This window comes from Protomyctophum parallelum (genome assembly GCF_964188405.1).
Source record: "Protomyctophum parallelum genome assembly, chromosome: 1".
Taxonomy (NCBI): Eukaryota; Metazoa; Chordata; class Actinopteri; order Myctophiformes; family Myctophidae; genus Protomyctophum; species Protomyctophum parallelum.
The window spans coordinates 51,372,712-51,390,792 of record NC_139697.1 but is presented as its reverse complement, the minus strand read 5'-3'; the positions used below and the strand labels follow the sequence as shown (position 1 = coordinate 51,390,792).

General features: G+C 44.8%; 2 protein-coding genes and 1 pseudogene across 3 annotated transcripts; all 3 read right to left on the bottom strand.

Annotated features, from left to right (window-relative positions):
• Nucleotides 1–922: 922 nt before the first annotated feature.
• LOC310875048 (large ribosomal subunit protein mL44-like) lies at nt 923–14,035 on the bottom strand (the record flags this gene model as incomplete). The annotated part of the gene is made up of 5 exons (XM_083788086.1): nt 923–1,009; nt 1,435–1,620; nt 2,631–2,732; nt 3,292–3,920; nt 13,720–14,035. The coding sequence occupies 5 exons, from the start codon at nt 14,033–14,035 to the stop codon at nt 923–925; spliced, it is 1,320 nt and encodes a 439-aa protein (XP_083644212.1).
• Nucleotides 14,036–15,065: 1,030 nt separating this feature from the next.
• On the bottom strand, nt 15,066–15,619 carry LOC310874978 (large ribosomal subunit protein bL12m-like; annotated as a pseudogene). The gene has a single exon. The product of its transcript is annotated as a large ribosomal subunit protein bL12m-like (transcript).
• An 816-nt stretch (nt 15,620–16,435) lies between these two features.
• Nucleotides 16,436–17,683, bottom strand: LOC310864899 (complement component 1 Q subcomponent-binding protein, mitochondrial-like). Its single transcript, XM_083773727.1, has one exon. It carries the CDS (start codon nt 17,604–17,606, stop codon nt 16,731–16,733), a length of 876 nt encoding a protein of 291 aa, XP_083629853.1. The 5' UTR covers nt 17,607–17,683; the 3' UTR covers nt 16,436–16,730.
• Between the last annotated feature and the right edge of the window lie 398 nt (nt 17,684–18,081).

Below are 18,081 nucleotides of genomic sequence, written 5' to 3'. Positions count from 1 at the left end.
TTCCCAACCTTCTTTCCCACATACTTCCCGATATCTTCAGAAATGGCACATAGCAAACCTGCAGCCACATAGCCTATTATTATATTAGGGTTGATGAGAGAGGCCCCAACAAGCCCAATAGACAGGCCCAAATATCGCCCCACACGCCCACCCTTTTTGCCTTGGACAGTATATCCTCAATTGTGCGTGTTATGGACTTTGGGCTGGGCCTTGGGCTGGGCCTTGGTCTGGGCCTTGGGCTGGGTTCCCTAACCCTAACCCAAACCCAAACTCTAACGCTAACCCTAAGTGGCCCGTCATTCTCTTCGGTTTCCTGGAAAAGGCAAAACAGTTGGTTCAGTTTTTTTTATTTATCTTATCTTATCTTATCCTTCTGTCAACCCTCTTTCCCACATACTTCCCGATATCTCCACAAATGGCAGATACCAAACCTGCAGCCACATAGCCTATGGCCATGGTAGGGTTGATGAGAGAGGCCCCACCAAGCCCAATAGACAGGCCCACATATTGGCCAATACGCCCAACCCAACGCCGCTTTCTTCTTGGTGGGCCTTGGACAGTATATCCTCAATTGTGCGTGTTATGGACTTTGGGCCTTTGGGCCAAAATACATGGGCCTCTATGGAGCTATGGGGCTTTTTGGGTCCAGTCCAGCGCCACAACAGGCCATTATATGAACTACCGATTTCAAATGAGGCTTCACGAAATATCTGGCTGACTGCCCCCCTGGTCAAATCAGAGGGAGAGAGGACAGTGTGTCAAATCAAATAATCAGTGGTCAAGGATTCTCCAAAATTTGGAATGGCATCGGACCAAAGAATGTGGCATGGGACGCACTCGTGCTCTAATCTTACCGGGCGGCGGATGACCAGCAAGGATTGAAAGGTGTACGATACATGGCTCAAGGTTCTCCTGCCTCCCTTTACTTCAGAACAGAATTCCTCACCTCTTGCTCCTTTTTGGCAGCATCCCCGAACTGCTTCCATCCTTCCATCATCATTCCTTCCATCTGTCCAACAGGAAGGTGACAGAGTTCACATACGTTTCAATGAGGTCAGATCTCATGGTTAGATTGTGGTTCGGTAGGTTAAGGGAAGACAGACGCAACGTTTCATTTAATTAGAAATGCCATTAAATGGGGGTCCGTACTAGCCCTAATGCATGTCAAAACCAGGGGGTCCTTGAAATGAAACGGGTGGAGAATCACTTCTAGAACTGTCATACAAATAGTCTCTTATAATGGGGGTCCCTGGCTGTCATACAAATAGTCTCTTATAATGGGGGTCCCTGGCATATCTTTATACAAATAGTCTCTTATAATGGGGGTCCCTGGCATATCTTTATACAAATAGTCTCTTATAATGGGAGATGGAGGAGCCCTCATTGTGGAATGTACACAACGTAGAGTATGAAATAACAGTGGTAATGACTCACCGAGTCGGGCGTTGAGGAGGTATAGTCAGGCTCCTGATGGCGCCTCTTCTCAGCAGCCTTCCTAGAGGCAGGGGCAGCAGGCTGTTGCCGTGCAGGCTGCTCTGCACGTGGCCCGTGTGCAGGGCTCCCCTCTTCCTCTCCCTGGTCTTCTTCCTCCTCGGTGGAAGGAGGGTGTTTCGCCAACCTCTTTTTTTACCCCCACACAAAGCACAATTAGTTGCCTGGAATACAACATGCTTCTGCAATGCAAAATACTGTACTTAATAAATACAAAAGTCTGTACTTACTTTCTGGGTTACGGACAGTTGGATGAGTCTGACCATTCATTTCATTCACGAGGCTCGAAGGCTTCATTCACGAAGCTGCACAGTAAATGTCTCCAGACCATTTACTTCCCACAAGACCACACAGGGGAACTAATCGCAACTGGCCTGAGGGACTTGCTTGAGGAGACAAACACAGTAGTCAGTAGAGAAACGTACTGAGCATGTGGAATATTTTATGATTGCACACATGAACAGTCAGAGGTGTAACACTCAAGGTGTAATTGTGTACCATGTACAAAGGGCACCTACGGACGGCTACAATTCAAAACTGGCCCCCGTAAAATCTGAATCCCCCCCGCCCACCCTGTTCCCCCTCACTGTATACGTTTATTTTTCCTTTTTACCTCCTATGATGATTTCCTGTTTTGACTATATAGTAAAGTTTTGATGAATTGAAAATGGTGGGCCCTATTGTAAACAAGGGTAATGCTTCATGGTGTCGTCCACTCAAAGTTAACAGTTTTTGTATTGAGTTGTGCTTGAAAGGTACTGTAATTCTGCAAACTGTTAATAAATCAATCAATCAATCAATAACACTTGAGAAGTCATAGTGAAGTCAGAATAAATCCAAGCGCAACATCGTAAATCAAAGCTTGAATTGTAAAACAAATAACGATTAAATAATGATTATGAGGCTCAAATGGCTAACTGAACTCTTTTTTTTATTGCCAGGTATGTTCTCACATTTGAATAATTAATTTGTCTCTGAACTGGAAATCAAATGTATTTTTTATTTTTCATCCAGCATGGGTTACATTAGAACAAGCATGGCAGTGTACCTGTGAGTGTGGACCTGCGTGGTCTGTGGTTGGCCTTAGAGATGAGCCTCTGGCAGACCTCGGATTCAGAATCACCCAGAAATGCAGTCACCTCAATATGTGGCTCACCTTCTAGGCTCTCCTGGGCGCCAACATCCGGCTGGTCGCGAAGGAACTGGATCATGCAGAGGGCCAGTCTGTGTGTGTCAAGACCCTGTAGACAGACAGACAGACAGGACATGAAAGACAGGTCTCCAGCTAGGTTAGAACTGGGGACAATTAGATTATTATTATCCTATCCGATTAATCAGCATCACATCAGCATTGACATGCACTGTTTTTTGTTTTAGATTAGATCGTTATCTCCAAAATGAGCAGGTTTGTTATAGGTCGTACCCTCACAAAAGGTAACAGAGCCTTTATTTCAATGTGGGAAAAATTTGAAAAGATCAGTACTGCAAGGGAACTTAAGTGTCTAGTTACCGATAAAGCACAATTGGCACCGTGCACATGGCATGCATGCCGAGCAAGGTAAGCAAGCATGACGTACCACTTTCAAAACATCTAGGAGAGATGTAACAAAGGCCTGGCCCACTGTTCCACTGTTATTGTCCCTTTTTCCTTATGATCAATATTAAGGCAATGGAATTCGCTTTGTCCCTGAAAAAAGCAAAGAAAAAACAAACACAAATTTCAGCATCAGCTGTACACTTAAGCTTGTTATTTTGTAGCGCTGTGTGCAGGCCAGGCTACATGACTGTATAAATGACTACTGTGTGTTTGTTACCGTTGTTCTCAGTGAAGCCGTAGAATTTCCTCAAGGCCACACGAGCTGCTTCTTCTTCCGCAACCAGAACAGTCTCCCCTGGACCCTGACCCAGAAGCTTCTTATCACTATACAGTCCCACAAAGTAGAGTGGGAGAACTGTGCTGGCTCCAGCAGACCTGATAAGACGGGGCTCTGGAAGAGGAAGGTTCTGCCGTGCAAGTTCCTCCACCAGCAAGGCCATTGGGTCAGCCACCATCCACATATCAAACACATCCTTCCCTATCAGCTGGGTGGCCAGGAAATCCCGGAGGAAAAATCCGGCTTGCTCTGCTCCACTGCTCTGCTGGAGTGCTCCAATTACAGCCATGAAGGTCGAATACAGCACGACATCAGGGACAGGAAAATCTGCACTCATGGTGAGCTCTTCAATGCCCAGGTAACTTGCCACATGGCATATGACTGCAGAACCGGTCAGATGACTTACAATAGCAGTCAAACCCTCATTTGGCAGGCTTGGGAAGCTGGCCTTGCTCCAGTCACTCAGGAAGCTTTGAATGAAACCTAGACCCTGTCCACTCAACTGAACATTGTCCTCGAGGACGAGAGCGGTTGTTTCTGTGTCCAACTCCATGCCTAAAGCCCCGTTTCCACCGCCCAAGCTAGCTTCTGCTTTGGCTTCGTGGTCCCATGTTATCTCTATGAAGAGCAGCTTTTGAGCTTTGAAGCTTGGAATGAACAGCTTTTTTTTTTTGCTTTGCTTTCATGCTCACCAAAACTCAACTTTATTGCTGCTTTGAAACGCTGGAGCTTTTCAAAGCTGCGTGTAGCCAATCAGAGCACAGCGTGGTTTGAGGGGGCGGAGTTGAGACCATTTCACAAAACGAAAAGGCTGTGCAAAAGCTGTCCGCTGCAATTCTCCGAATTAAAAAATATACTTTTTAAATATGGGCTGTATATGAAATATGAAAGGATATTTGGCAAGACCATAGCCGATTTTATCGATAGAAATTAAAGTTTATATGAGAAACAAGTTGTCGAAGCGGTGAAAACAGGTTGTGTTCCGTGTTCCCAGTGGATTGATACTTTTTCTGGGGAGAAGTTCCTGCATTCACCCCCCCGCCCCGGTTCTCATCGAAGCCATTGATGCGGACTATTGCCCAGTCCAGAACGGCGCTGTCCGTCGCTGAATGTGGACTAAACAGTGCATAAAGAAGCCCGCTCTCAGCCGGTCGTCGTCGTCGTGTGCGTGTGTGTGTGTGTGTGTGTGTGTGTTATTGAGCGCCCGGGGACACGTGTGTGTGTGTGTGTGTGTGTGTGCGCGCGCGAGAGAGATCAACAATTGATATTATATCAGTTGTATGATATCGATATGCATGCGGACAATGGGACATCCCTGATCCGACCTGTCATGTGCCGGTCGTCATGTGTGTGTGAGTGTGTGTGTGTGTGTGTGTGTGTGTGTGTGTGTGTGTGTGTGTGTGTGTGTGTGTGTGTGTGTCTCGGTAGCTATGTTGATTGTTGAAACATGGGCACCGCGAATCATACCTTTTATTTATGCAATATGTTGCCCGTGTTTTGCGATTGGTTTGCTGCGTTCTGAATCGATAAACCAATGGCATATAGATAAGATTTATTTGAGGGAATCATTTCAATTGGTTTATTGCGTTCATGTAGGCCTATCGATGAACCTCATCATCCATGATGACATCCATGATCCTCCGACTGTAAATGATAATGTTCAGTGTGATCACCCCACATCCCCCCAAGGCTCAACCCCACCCTGAATGGGGTGTGTCGCGGCTGTAGGGGGTCCGTTATTGGACCTTGTTAGCACCTGAACACACCCCTGTTTGTGCAAGATCAAAAAAGTTCAAAAAAATAAAAATGGACGTGGGCCAAGTTTATAAAAAACAAACGACCAAGAGGAGGTGGGAAGACAGATTGATAGTGGCTGTCAGCCACTGTCAAATTATTTATGACAAGAGTCTCGTCGACTTCAAAGATAAACTGAAGAAGGAAAAGGCATGGGAGGACATCGCTTTTGCTGTTGGCGAGTCAGGTTAGTTCAAATATTAGCAACAATGCTATAGTTAGCGGCCGAGTTTCTACCACCGGCGTCCGTTATAAACATGCTACTTGATTTATGAAAACAGACAGGTTGTAATATTTTGGAGGTTTGATCTAAAAAAAAATCGACTGAATGAATGAATGAATAGACAACTATCTGCATCACAGTGCTTGTGCTATGTAGGCCTACTGCTTGTGGAAGACTACAATACATCATTTTCTGTTAAGATGAATGGGATCATGTGATATGATAGTATATTTTCCATCTGCAGCCATCTGGCACTAAGCAACATGCATATTATACAAGCTAGGCAATGCATATTTTCTGTGTAATAACACAGTCACCAGTCCTTTGTGTTAGTTATAGTTGGATGCTCATTGCTAATATAGAAATAACTAATTGGCATTTGTCATACAATATGGAAACCTGAAAGCAGAAATGTACATGCATGCACATGAATTGGGTGCATCCCTCCATTCCGACATGCTGCCATTCCGATATCCCCCTATTCCGACACATTTTAGTCCCACCATTCCGACAGTCCACAAATATTAAATGTATTTTCAAGGCAAATTTTAAGGGGTGTGTAGCAACTTATAATGTAATAATCAGCTCATAATGTAATTAAAAGACGAGCACATAACTTAATAGATTTTTCTATAATGTAATAATGTGTTACATTAAGAACCCTCCACATAGGCTACTCATACTGTAATAAAACTTCATAATGCAATGATGTCTTTATAATATATGAGCTGATTATTACATTATGAGTTTTTATTACATTTTAGTCATATTATTGACCATGATACTGACATGACACTGACCATGACACTGGCATGATACTGACCATGACACTGACCATGATACTGACATGATACTGGCATGGATGGAACTAGTAACTAGGTCCCGTTTTGTTATAATAATACTCAGTTGAAGGCATATTTCTGCTGGCATGTGACTTTCTTTCTGCTGGCATGTGACGGATGTCGGAATGGAGAGTGAACACCACATGGATTGGTTGGTGTCCATATATGTCTAGTTCACTTGGAAAATGACAAGCACACTTTAATGTCTAGACTGTCTGTACATGAATAATAACTAAAAACGATTAGCCTACAATGCATGCTGGCATATTTTGATATGATGTAGCTGTTAGCTTTACTCAGGTCACATCACATGACATGTCATTTTTCCCCCAGCGGAAATGTGCAGGAAGAGGTGGAAGTCACTTGTGGACACATACAGGACATATCTGAAGGATGAGACCAAGAAAAGTGGTTCCGGCCAGGTGTCTGGAAAGCCGTGGGTGTATATGGCCGTTATGTCCTTCATGAAGCCACACATGGCAAAAAGGGACACAACGGGCAACATGACCACGACCGCTGCTGCCCCCCAGGGTAATATGCACCTTAATATTAATGTATATTCACTGAAACTGTCCTTGCACTAATGTCTGCATGATAACAGATACCAGCTACTATGCTCATTCACCTAATTTCTAAATTTCATGAAGATACGTTTTTTGAGGGGCGCTTCATCTGGCTTTTGAAAATATGTCATATGTCAGCCAAGTCTATGGACTTTTATAGCAGTTAAACATTACCATGTGTCCCTCACTTCACACAAGTGTTGTTTTTCAATGTATTATTCTCCCCCCTCCCCTTGCTCTCCATTCTTTGTCTTTCCTGGAAACATTCAAACAACGATGGAACAATACATAATACATTTCACCCACTGTTTTAACACCTGTAAACCTGTGATGTGACATTAAGAATATGATTCTGTTTCTGATTCTGCTACCTCCAGGACCACGTAAAGGCCCCTCCAGCAACCCTGCCGCTACACACACCAGCACCACCCGACCATGCCTCGGGGCTGATGAGGGAGCCGGCAGCAGCGGCACATCTCTGCACATTCCCGACGCCTATGTCACTGACGAGGACAGCCTGACACGTCCCCCACCAACGCAGGACTCCAGCACATTTTCTTTTTTTCACATCCCAGAACTCCAGGTAAGGTCTGGGAAATATGTCATTATTACATTGATATTTGAAATTCTAGATATTATGTCTGGGATGTATTCACATGGACTACAATTGTCAGTTGCTACGACTGATTTATCTATCTCAATGATTTCTATTATTATATGTATTTGATATTTATAAATAACACCAGTTGTGCTGATTAGTGATTAGACAGAGTTCCGTCAGAGCAGCAGCATCTATGGTGGTACTTGGAGAGACAGATATACACATGTCATGACACATTGTCAGCTTGTAGAGAAGCTATTATATGATGTTTGTTATATTGATCACACAAGCAATAGTATGCATGTTCAGAAGCATCTTCAATAAAACTCTAGGTATTTCATTAAAGCAAAGGCAATTTATTTGTTGGCTGTATATGTAAAAGAACAGCAGGAGCATACAGTTGGTTTGAAATTTATTCTATGTAAGGGGGGGTGGCACTTGTGAAAGCCACTGTACATCATATATGTGTGTGTGTGTGTGTGTGTGTGTGTGTGTGTGTGTGTGTGTGTGTGTGTGTGTGTGTGTGTGTGTGTGTGTGTGTGTAGGAAGTTAGGAACCCTGTAATCTCACATGACTGTGATCGTATGTATCTGTATCGCCCGATTCTAGACCCAGGACAACCCAGAGGTGCAGCAGTCTGAGGAGGAGGAGGAGGAGGAGTATGTGCCTGTGCCTCGGAAGGTGCGTCGTCATCGGGCCAACCCCCAGCACAAAGACATGACGCCCTTCCAGGAAGCCCTTGTACAAGAAATGTCACTGACCGCAGCACAGCCTACCATCTCCAGAAATGTTCCGCAGCCTCTAGATGCCAACGAACTTTTCTTTATGGGCTTGGCCAAAAAGGTTAATAAGTTGTCGGACAGAGACCAGGCTCTGGTAATGTCAGATTGTGTCCAGGCATATAAAGCTTGCGTTTTTGAAGCACTGGGAGAGCAAGCGCCCTAGTTCTTCTCTCTCTCTCTCTCTCGCTATCTCTCTCTCTCTCTCTCTCTCTCTCTCTCTCTCTCGATGATTCACATTTGAGCGAGAATCGTTTCCGTTTCGGAACTATTTCAGATGTTTGTTCAGTTACTGTATGTCTGCCTGCATTGGTCCACTAGTTATGCAATTGTTTGTTAATGTTTTGTTGTTTTTTTGTTTAAGGTCTATAAGGAGGGATGTCTGCAGGCTGTATAAAGATAATATAGTAATGTTACACGGCTTATTGCTCTTTTTCAGGATTTGTATTTTTGTACACTGAAATAATAAATGCTATTCAACATGGAACTTATAACTTGCTTTGTTTGGTAGTGAAACTCAAAGAAGTGATTAAATGCCTCAAATGTTATTGTTACCTCCACATTTGACCACTCTTATCTGTTGTCTGATAGGTGTACTACCTCAGTGGCAAAACAAAATAGAATAGCATATGAAATGAGCTAATGTTTGAAGATACATCATGCAGGTTTACCGTAACTTGGATATCCAACTGGGTGAATACATCCAACCTGAAACCAACTTCACTGCGGTTAAAGGATGGAAGAGTGTTTAACGTCAATCAGGTGGAAACCTCATGGCTGTTTCACTACTGCTGTTACTGCTATTCACTAGTACAGACCACACATACAATCGAACATCGTTTAACATGGTTTAGCATTTATTTAGAAAAGGTGGAACATGAGAAGGAATGATGCATAGGAATGAGATGCATTGAATGAATGATGCATTGGAATGTCCGATGTTCTGTCTGAACTGAAGCAGTCAAAGCCAAGGAGAATGTTACATTACTAATTCACCATCGAGTAGCCTCTGCACTAAATGTCACACTCACATGATAGAACAGCAAAATAAAAACGAATAGTCTGTCTGTCCATCCATTTACAAAATGAATTGACTATCTATCTATCTATCTATCTATCTATCTGCATACCAAACTAATAGTCTTTCAGTATAAAACAAATTGATTATATAAAAAGAAAATGATCTTACTCTTGGATTTAACCTTTGTGTGTTTAAAATAAATCATTCAGTTGATAAAACCTTTACAATTATACAAGCTTTTTACTAAATGTACATGCATGAGTGGATTGATGCATAGGTGAGATGCATTGGATGGCCTTGACTGTTCGTGAGGGATGTGTCCCGTTTGGGAAGGGGGAAGGGAGGAGGATGTCGGGTTGGGAAGAGGGGAAGGGTAGGGGGTGTGAGGATGTAGGAGGTTTCCGAGGGGCCGGATGAATGAGTGAAAGGAGGGGGTGGGGAGGGGGAGTGAGGATGAGGGGATGATTTGGAGCTACAGAGGGGATCTTGAGGGAGTGAGGCGATGGAGGATGTTAGTGAGACTAGGCCCCTGGGAGGGAAGTGGAGGATGATAGGGCGTGGCCCTGTGGGGGGAGGGGGTGTCGAAGGCCCGGTTCTGGGGGGGTAGGATACCCTGAGTATTTGGCGGTCTGAGTCGCGGGGCGTCCTTCTGGTCGTGTATGGACACGCCCCCAATACGAGACCCCTGTCGGAACCTGAAACTGGAGAACGAGAGTTGAGTTAGTAAGAGAAGCGGGAGGGAGGGAGGGTTACGAGATACGATGCACGAGAGGCATGGTGAAACAGGCTGGCATATATACTCTTCCCTTGATGCAGCGAGGGCGGTGATAGGGCAGAGAGCTGGCGGTTGCCATGGCAGTGAGGTCTCGGTGAGTAGTGAGGGTGGAGCTGGCGTTGGTAACCATGGCAGGTAAATGGTGTAGCTGATTGAGCTTGGTACCTGAGGCTAGGGAGAGAGTTAGCTTGGCATGGTGGCAGAGGAGGCCAACGATCTTAGCTTGTGGTCTTCCTCCTGAACATGCGTTGTACCAACTTCAATTACACCTGAATTTCCTCTGAAAGATTTATCTTAGAAAGTTTAATCACTACATTCATCCATGTGGTTGGTATAATGGCCACTTTGGCACATGTTCCTGGGAATTTGCACTTTCACACAGAATTAAACTCTATAGCAAAAGTGTGTGAAACATCATTGCATCTGATTTGACCTGGAAAATTTGTAGAAGACATAGCAAGACATGTAATAGTTAAAAATGAGCATAATAGAAAGCATTGTTATTGAGGGTTGAAAGTTAGATACATGTTTTCGTTCATTCATATGCATGTAGTAATGTATTGTAATGGCTTGAGCCAAATATATATATAAATATATGGATATAACTCTTTAATAGGAATATTGGGGTGGCTCTTAAAAGAGCCTTTGGTTTTTGGACTGGACTGACTGGATGACTAGGCCACATGGTCTTGCCAGGAAACGGCACCCACACCAGAGAAGAAGGATGAGAAGCAACTTCTTCTGAACAGGGGCTCCTGTCCAGCGTTGTTGCTTCCCACCCTTCCAATCCGACGGAGACCGGGAACCTCTCCCTCCACGGGCCGAGCCACAGCTGGTGGTGGAGCAGCAACAGGGCCACGGATCCTGCCTCTCCTGAGGAGGTTGTGCAGGACGCACGTAGCCTTGATGCAAGCCTCAGCATTGGCCGGGATCAGAGGGATGGTGCGGTGGTACATCCTCCACTGACTCACCAGGATGCCAAAGGCGTTCTCCACCACCAGTCTGGCTCGGGACAGCCGGTAATTGAACACCCTCTCCGTCCTGGTCAGGTGTTTCCCGGGGTATGGCCTCATGACATTGCGCCGCAGAGGGAAGGCCTCATCTGCGACGAAGACATGGGGTTGACGGCCCAGGTGTGCTGCCCCAGGAAGAGGAGCGTCTTCCGGGAGGTGGAGGGTGCCATCCAACAGACGCTGGCCAAAGACGGAGTGTGCCAGGGTGCCACCGTCGCTGGAACCTCCGTACGCCCCGATGTCAACCACCCGGAAACATTTCTCAGCATCTACAACTGCCAAGAGGACCACAGAGAAAGTCCCCTTGTAGTTGTAGAACTGAGAACCTGTCGCCGGGGGGGCCTGGAGGACGACATGCTTCCCGTCTATGGCTCCCACACAGTTCGGGAAGTCCCAACGTTGCTGGAAGGCAGCAGCAATGGCACGCCAGTCCTCCGTGGTGGGTACAGCCATGTAGTCGCCAACCAGACAGTCCCAGATGGCCGTGGCAACAACTGGCACAATGCGACACACAGTTGTGATGCCCACACGGTAGCTGTCTGCGATGGTGCGGTAGCTGTCTCCAGTGGCCAGGAAACTTAAAACACAATTGAAGAACATTCATTAATTATCTATACAGATATCTATCTATACTGTATATACACATATACTAACTAAATACACACATTACTATTATATATATATATATATATATATATATATATATAACGGGTATAAGAAATACTAGTGAAATTCCTGCTAAAATATAATTATGTCTGTATTTATCCTCATGCGTGAGTGGTTGTTTAGCCTGACTGTACTGCCTGTGTACCACCAGAGGGTGCTGTTATGCAGATTGTTAATTTGTTTTGTCTAGCGTCATGTATCACTACCATATACCGGTATATTTTCTATTTCATTTCTATATAAAAACGATGTTGTAGGTTAAAAGCAAGTTAAAAACAGATTGTATTAATGTTAAAACCACTATACGATCACATGTAAAAAAGAAAACCATTGTAAAAGACTTCTGAATGCATTTAATGTTAAAGTGTTATTGTAAGATAATAACACAATCAGTGGAGGAGCTCATTCATTTTCACCACAGAAGCAAACTATGAAGCACTTTACTTATGACCAGTGAAATATGCGACTATGCTGGCCTGGGCCTTTATAATATTATAAATACACTATAGACTAGGCTACTCACCGAAGGCAAATGGCAAGCCGTTCAGCAGGTGGTATGGCGCGCCGAAAGTTGGTGTCCTCCTTGGCAATACGTGGACCAACTCTTCTCAAGACCTCGTCGAACTGGTCGACGGTGAGCCTGAACGCCGCTTGAAAGCGGTCTCGGTCCAGTCGCTGCTCCTGGACCAGGGTGTAGAACGTACCCAAACGTTGGCGCTGCTGCAATATACTGTGGACCCAGACACAGCGGGGGCGAAGTTCCCGAACTTCTTCCTCCTCCAAGGCGGCAAGAATGACCAGGAGCCTCCGACGTCTCAGCTGCAGATCCATGGTGTCGCTCTGACATTGGGGGTTTAAAGCCCCACTATATATATGAAATATTTTCCCCGCGAAAATGTCACTGCTTTGTGATTGGTTTGCTGCGCTCCCGCTCGGCAGATGCACCATCGAGAAACCAATCCAGATAGATATTTTCTTGAGGGAATAATTTGTATTGTTTTATCGCGAGAATGTGTGTGTGTGTGTGTGTGTGTGTGTGTGTGTGTGTGTGTGTGAGAGAGAGAGAGACAGAGAGAGAGAGAGAGAGAGAGAGAGCGATATAATGCTATAAATGGCCCGTATATGTATATGCCATATAACGTATATACTGGCCCCATTAACTATTAATGCTAATGTTAAGTAAACGATATCACTCATGCACACACACGTACACAACCCCCCCCCCCCCCCCACACACACACACACACACACACACACACACACACTCTCGCAGAATTAGATAATTATATTTATTCATAAAGTCATCACCAGCACAGTGATGGTATAGGTATTGATTATTTATTTTATTTAGATATTGATTATTTTAATCAATTTAGATATTGATTATTTATTAAGTAATTAAAGTATGCCTAGCCTACTAGTTGGCACAATGTTTTCCCCGGGAGGAGCAGACCAGAGGAGGGTCAGTGACAGACAGACAGGGCGCGGGGGCTCCCTTCCCCGGACTTGAGACTTGGGACTGAATGTCCGGAAATCACACGTAAACATAAGCTGTTTTAATTGCTTTTACGACGTGCTGGATATATACAATTGTATTTCTACGGTATGCTCTTGCTAAATCAACATTAACATTACATACAGAGCCGCTATTTAAAAAAATGCCCGGAGAGTTTCGCTCGTGGCGGAGGATGAGGAGAGCGGAGTGGGGAGTTTCCCCAACCCCAAGACGAGCACTTCAGCTGGGGTAAAAGAGGGAGGAACGAGATCGGGTCCGTAGTCTCGTTCGGTTATTTACAAACAAGTTTACCAAGATTATATTATTTATTCATCCATACGTAGGCTATGATGTAACTAAATATATAATTATTTCTCCTCTACAGTCGCTATTTTACATTTTAGACTTTCAAATGCGCATCTGCTCTCTGCCTGTTTTCTCAGCTGAGCTCAAGCCTGCAGTCCAGGCAGCTTGAGTGACAGGTACCTTGTACACGCCCACTTTCTAAAAAAAAAGCAGCTTTGAAATGAGTTCAGCTTTGCTTTCATTTCCAGCTTTGGCCGGTCGGAACGGGGCTTCAGGCTTGTCTTCTCTGTTGCTCCGACTGCACGTAGCACGGACTGACAAAGGCCGCCTTCAGAAGCTCCAAAGAGAATCTTTCGTGAAGACGGATGCTGAAAGCTTGGACCTCTGCATGGTAATCCCAGTTAGGCTGCTGAAAGCGTGGTTTTGGAGGTGGAGGTCCTTCAAGCTTTAACTTTCTTGCCATGATGCTGGTATATGCCTTCATCCATTGCTTCTTTTCTCTGATCTGCGTGAATGAAACCCTTCTACAAACATGTTGGTAATGAATACCTAATGTTCTCACACCATGATTTACAATATAACTGGACGCCATGACATTTCTCACTGACAGTGCATGCAGCAATGAAAATCGTCTGGACCGGTCTGGAAGCCTAGTGCCGGCATCTGCCACTGAAGGTCTTGCCGGTGTAGATCTGCAGAGATCCGCAGTGCCAGCGTGGTCTGTATACAGCGTTTCATGCAACACATCCTAATTTAGTAAAATAGACCCAAGGACTACTAATAGGCTACTATTCAAAGAGACCGGTTGTCTGAGTCTAGAACCCGCTGTAGTGGTAAGAACTTAACCGGGATGTCTAGATCCCTGTTAACTAGGAATAATGGATCTAAAGATCCCTGTAAAATGCATAGATATCAGGGTTGTAAGAGAAGGTGATGTAGTGTCTCTTGGGGGGAGCTGGTCAAGGAACTTGAAGGCTGAGTGCAATACATCTCAAGTGGTAACAGCCACCCTTTATAGTGCTTTGCTGGATGCTCAGTGATGTCACAAATGAGTCAGCTATATCCATATGTGGAGTTCTATATTAACATGACATCAGAACTAGATCAGATCTAGCTAGCTCCATGTATGGAGTTCTGGATCAACCACGCCCTGACGGTCATACTTCGGTTAGCTAGATACCGGTAGTCAGGTAGCTCCATATATGGAGTACCAATATTCAGTGGGCAGTGGTGTTAAGTAACTAAGTATATTTTGAGGTATTTGTACTTCACTTGAGTATTTCCAATTGCCAGTAGTTTTACTTCTACTCCACTAAATCTCAGAGGCAAATATTGTACAATTATTTGAAAACCTTATTTACTAGTTACTTTATAGATTTTAATTATTATTACAAAACATACATAAACCACTTCAGGCAGACCTATATTTTTCAGCCATTTGAAAATAGTCTATCTACAAGGTCACAATGCGTCGCTATTACGACCTAAAGTTGGGTCTTGGCTCCAAAGGAGTAATGTGTAGCTATCACAAGGATCACAAACCAGGGTAAACAGAAGTAAAACACAAACTGAAATAAAGAATAAAGTAGCACAGCCAACAGTGGACAGGCAGATGTGCAGATCTAATCCAGCACCACGGTGCCACCCGCTGCCTCTAGGGCTGCTTTAAGTTTCTCTGCCTCCTCTTTGGAAACATTGGCTCGGATCTCCTGTGGAAGGGCTTCTACCAGTTTCTTAGCCTGCACTAGATTCAAGCCCAGGATGCAGTTCTTCAAAGTTTGACTTTCTCCGCTGCTTTCAGTTTAGTCAACTTTACAGTAAAAAACGTCTTCTCCTTTTTGACCGGGACCGCCTCTTCTGGGGCCTGAGCAGGGGTTGCCGCAGTCAAAGCACCCATTGGCATCATTCCAACATCTTGAATATTGAAGGTTTTCTTGAGAAGCTCATTGAGGTCTGACACCTCTAATAAAGTGAGGTTGGCTATGTCATTGGCCAGCTGTTGAATTTTGGGCAGATATTGTTTGGGTGCACCATCTAGTGGAGGGGTGGCGATGGCAGAATCGGTCTTGAATAACCTAAAAGCACACAGTGCTGGCGACTGCCTCTGAAGGTCCTGCCGGAGTAGATATGCTGAGATCCGTACTGCGGTCCATATACACGGTCTCGTGCAATACATCCTAATTTAGTAGAAAGGACCCAAGTAAGGATCATGTAAAATACTATTAAGGGACTGGTTCTCCGAGTCTAAAACCCGCCGCAGTGGTGAGGACTTAACCGAGATGTCTAGATCCCTGTTGGCTAGGAAATAGGAATAATTGACCTGAAGATCGCTGTATAATGCCGAGATCTGGATTGTAAAGCCAAATATCCTGGCTTGTACGGAATGTGATGGAGATCTCTCTTGGTGACTGTTACGGCCAGCCATAATTAGGGTATTTTGTATTTGGTATTATCTGTTGTTTCCTTTGTTCTGAGGTGGAGAGTTGATGAGAGGAGGAGGAGATCTGTGTCATCATGGGACTGATTACGGGAGAGTGCTTGCTGCTGTGGGGAACTAGTCCTCTCCATGGATTGGCCGGCTCTGATGAGCCCTATGACACCAGCAGTGGATTGGGTGGTGGCCACACCCGAACTATAAAGCTCAGTGACAAACAATTCTGTTCAGAGGACTGTCAGCTTCAGGGCAGCAGGGAATGGGTCCCCCTGTCCTCTCACCACATCACCACAACCTGTGACCATCCGGTCAAGCTCTTTGTTCGGGATACGTTTTGAGTTCTGTTTTGATTTGGGTTTGCTATGTTAGTGTTGTGTTTTGTTAGTTCAGGTTAATTTGGGGTTATTGTATATTATTGTAAATATCCCTGATTTTGGGCTGTAAATAAATTCACATTCCGTTGTATTGCAATTGTCTTTCTGCATTTATGTTGCTTCCCCTAACCCTAGACTAGGGGGTGTAACATGTTTTTTTTTGTTTTCAACATCAACATTGATGAATATGAAATAACTTTATTGGAAAAAGAACAATTATTGTTTGGGTTGTTGAAGTTCACAAATACAGTATATACTGAGCTGGCATAACATGGCATCTCTCTCAAATTGTACGGGTCTCTTCACATACCGTAATCACATTCAGACACACAGCCATCAAAAAATATAAGTCACAGCAAAACACATAAACTAATACAAACATATTGTAAGCCAATGTTCTTAAGAGACGCAAACATATGCTATTCAGAAAGTGCTCTGACATTTTTTTTAATATCCCGAACAGCCATGGTGTGTATACATTAGTCGCATTTGGCGAAGGTAGCGAGTTGTTCCAGGAAGCCGATATACTCCTGATGTTCAATAGCAGTGCTGAGCTCAATCAGTTCATCAGCAAACGTGTTGTCAACCCCTCGGTCAGCTAAGAAGTCCATTAGGTGGTCGTACAGGGCCCAGTCCAGAGAGTCTGTGTTGAGTGTATAGCTGGTCTCCTTCCAGTCAGCATCTCCCTCAGGCTGGAAACTGACCTCACGAATGGCAAAGATGTCACTCTCTTCTTCACCATCACCACCATGCCCGACCTCATCTTCAGGGTAATGGCAGTCAAACACTAGGGAATGTTTCTGTTGCTGTTTTGTTACTTCAACAACAAAGTTTGGTGATGACACAAGTTCTGGCTCGTTCTCTGCAGACTTCTGCTGTCCTTGATCAGCGTCCTCCTCAAAGTTAGGAGGAACACTGTTATTGACGTTGAAGGTGATAGTGACTTCGTCTCCAGAAATGAACCTAGTGAGTTTGGCTTCTGTGCCATTCAGATTCAGCTCCCATCCTCCAGACATCTTTGGAAGCGTTTTGTTTTTCTGGATCTTCTTCTGCTCTTTGATTTCATCAGACAAGAAATCACTGAATGCTTTGTCTCCTTCTGTGTGTAGACTCCCGCATCCACACGACACCGACGGTCTCGGTATCTTCGAGCTGAACAGTTTGGGTCTGAAGCCCGAAGAAGCTCCGTTACCACTGCTCATCATCCACAGGGACCGGGTGAACGGCCGAGTTGTGGCCGAGCTGGGAGCGCACAGCGCCGGGCTGCTTGCGAGTGGAAGAGACCGGGACGTTGACGTCGTAGCTGCAGAGACTCGAACAGCCGTTCCCACCGCGCGAACAAGATACTTTAGCATTCTAACAATAACAACAAGTCCAGTTAATTATAGAAAGTATGTATATGCAGTTAACGAGAACAGTGAGTCGGGTAACCGGCGTCTTGCTCGCCGTCAACACACGTGTGGAAGGAAGGACACGTGTGTCATGTGTCAAGGAACCTGAAGGTTGAGTGCAATACATTTCAAAGGCCATCCTTTATAGTGCTTGGCTGGATACTCACTGAGGTGATGTCACAATGAGTCAGCTATATCCTTATATGGAGTTCTATATTAGCATGATATCAGATCTCTGCTGGCTCCATGTATGGAGCTGCCCATATGATGTGAAGCTGAAATTCAGCTTCATAAAGCTTCATTCACAGCAGCCATTGGACCGGTGGGACTGTGTCCCAGGGGGCCCTTCAAGGAAACTGCTTGTGCGGTATGGTTTGAGGCCCTGAAAAGGGCTCCTGGGGACCTTCACAAGTAGGAGTGAATGCGTAAAAGGTGACAT

Excerpts from the sequence above, each read along its gene's own strand:
- LOC310864899 (XM_083773727.1), bottom strand. The coding sequence starts at position 17,606 with ATGCTAAAGTATCTTGTTCGCGCGGTGGGAACGGCTGTTCGAGTCTCT.